This window comes from Medicago sativa, chromosome 2 (assembly GCF_051527215.1).
Source record: "Medicago sativa cultivar Bolivia chromosome 2, Bolivia_mono, whole genome shotgun sequence".
NCBI lineage: Eukaryota > Viridiplantae > Streptophyta > Magnoliopsida > Fabales > Fabaceae > Medicago > Medicago sativa.
The window spans coordinates 54,022,109-54,024,355 of NC_140750.1; the positions used below are offsets into that span (position 1 = coordinate 54,022,109).

Below are 2,247 nucleotides of genomic sequence, written 5' to 3' on the forward strand. Positions count from 1 at the left end.
AGTTATGCTATTGGAGACTGTTATATTATTAGTATCATTTAAAAATATAAGATTTTTTAGGGAATTGAAAAATATGAGTATAGTTTGTTACAATATGAAAGTATAAAATATGTATTATCTATTCCTGTAATTTTAATCAAAATTTCATAAAATATATTCTTTGTAATTTATAAGTATTATCGCAATAAAAAAACAGGACATCCTGTCTAATTCTAAACACAAGTTAAAAATAAAAAATTGTTAATATTTTATTTTTTTTAACAAATTGTTAATATTTCCTTGATTTTGTGAATATTTCAATTCAGTAAAAAAAATTAGAAAATTGAGTAAATTTCATTGTTTATTGAAAAGATTAGGTTAACATACGGATATAAATACGACTCTTTAACCGCATCAATCTTTTGCATCTCTGATTTTTCTGTTCACAGCCTCTCACGTTCCTTCCGTTTGCTTTTGAGAAACCTATGGCTCCACCCCTCAAAAAAAAGAAAACTATGGCTCCAACAAACCAAAAGGTTAGTAACCATGTTCCTGATGATATCGTCTTCTCTATTTTTTCAAAACTACCTTTGAAATCTCTGAATAGGTTTACTTGTTTAGGCAAATCTTGGTCTACTTTACTTGAAAACCCTTATTTTATGAACATGTTTTACAAAAATATTGTTTCCAAACATCATTCACTGTATGATGAAGCATGTCTCCTTCTAAACTATTTTGATAGTACTGTGAATCAATGGAAGTTGTATTTGCTTTTTGGTGAGAGATATGAGAACAATCTTCAAATCAAGTTGCCACATCCTTTTGACGGAAACCGTGACTATTATCAGAACGTAAGTATTTTAAGTTCCGGTATTAATGGCACTCTTTGCATCTGTGATAATGACCGTGGGTTAACTAATGCGTTATGGAATCCGACGACTGGGGAATTAAAAATTATTCCTCAAAATAAGGATCGCTTGTCTTACGGATTAGAAACTTATTTTAATATTCACGGATTTGGTTATGATCATGTTAGAGATGATTATAAGGTCCTTCAGTATGTAGTTTATATTGGAGATGATTGTTATAGTGTTGCACCACCCGGCCCCTATTGGGAAATATATAGTCTACGGAGTAACCGTTGGAAGAAACTTTATGTTGATATGCGGCAACGATATTTGACCTCGGAAGGTTCTATGGTGTATTTAAATGGGGTTTGCCATTGGTGGGGAAACACATATCTAATGGGAGAACAAACTGGAACATTTGTGGTTTCTTTTAACCTGGCCAATGAGGTCCCTGTTACCACTCTCTTTCCCTTTGATTCACACGATTTAGATTGGTTTGAAAGACACTTGACAGTGTTAAATGGTTTTGTTGCTATGATCGTAACTTATGCAAAGACCAGTCCTTCTTTCCACATATCAATATCAATTTTGGGAGAACCCGGTGTCAATGAATCATGGACTAAGCTTTTCGATGTTGGACCCGTGTCCGGCATCAAGCATTCTATCGGACCAGGGAAGAAGGGTGATATATTTTTGAGAAAAGATGATAGTGAACTTGCTTGTCTTGATTTAACTACTGGAGTAATTGAGAACATTGGTGTTAAAGCTGATAGATTTCGTTCTCAGACAGTAGTTTACAATAAAAATATCACTCCGATCAGAGGAATAAGGAATTAGGGGTTTTCACTCTCAAGATTTATGAGCATGGCTTCTATGATTTATCATTTTATTATCAAGTTTTAAGGTTTAAGTTCTCTTTAGTGTAATATAAATCTTTCTATGGCACATTTTGATTGTGTTGGTTTCTATTTTAAATGTATTATGCACGTGTTCTCTATTTTCTTTCGAGACAAATAATTCTAGGAGTTTTTGGTATTCTAATGATAGTATATCAATTTGAACTTCAGTACATCTTGTATGTGCTTTCTGTGCGCTATGTTTTGTGCTCTAATTATTTATTTACTGAATCATGCTTATGGAATTTTAGAGTTATCATGCAAATACTGAAATCCTTATCGTAATCTCTATCACTCTTTGTTTTCTACAATGGTATTATGACCTTTTTTCATTAATCTTAACAAATAGAAAATTTATTTAGTGTTAGAACATCAATCTGGTTCAAAGATACGAAAGAAAAGCGAACACAAAACACACGATATACATGTGATCACAAAGTTCAGCCAATGCAGCTCGATATTGTTTTATTAATCAAGCTTAAAATTTACGGTGTACGAACTCAATGATGTAATTGCGTGATTTG

General features: G+C 32.3%; 1 protein-coding gene across 1 annotated transcript; it reads left to right on the top strand.

Annotated features, from left to right (window-relative positions):
- The first annotated feature begins 494 nt into the window (after nucleotides 1-494).
- Nucleotides 495-1,968, top strand: LOC146948923 (F-box/kelch-repeat protein At3g06240-like). The gene has a single exon (XM_085741478.1). The coding sequence runs from the start codon at nucleotides 495-497 to the stop codon at nucleotides 1,662-1,664; it is 1,170 nt and encodes a 389-aa protein (XP_085597604.1). The 3' UTR covers nucleotides 1,665-1,968.
- Nucleotides 1,969-2,247: the final 279 nt, after the last annotated feature.

What these genes read in the sequence shown, in the direction of transcription:
- LOC146948923 (XM_085741478.1), top strand. Translation starts at nt 495, where the DNA reads ATGGCTCCAACAAACCAAAAGGTTAGTAACCATGTTCCTGATGATATC.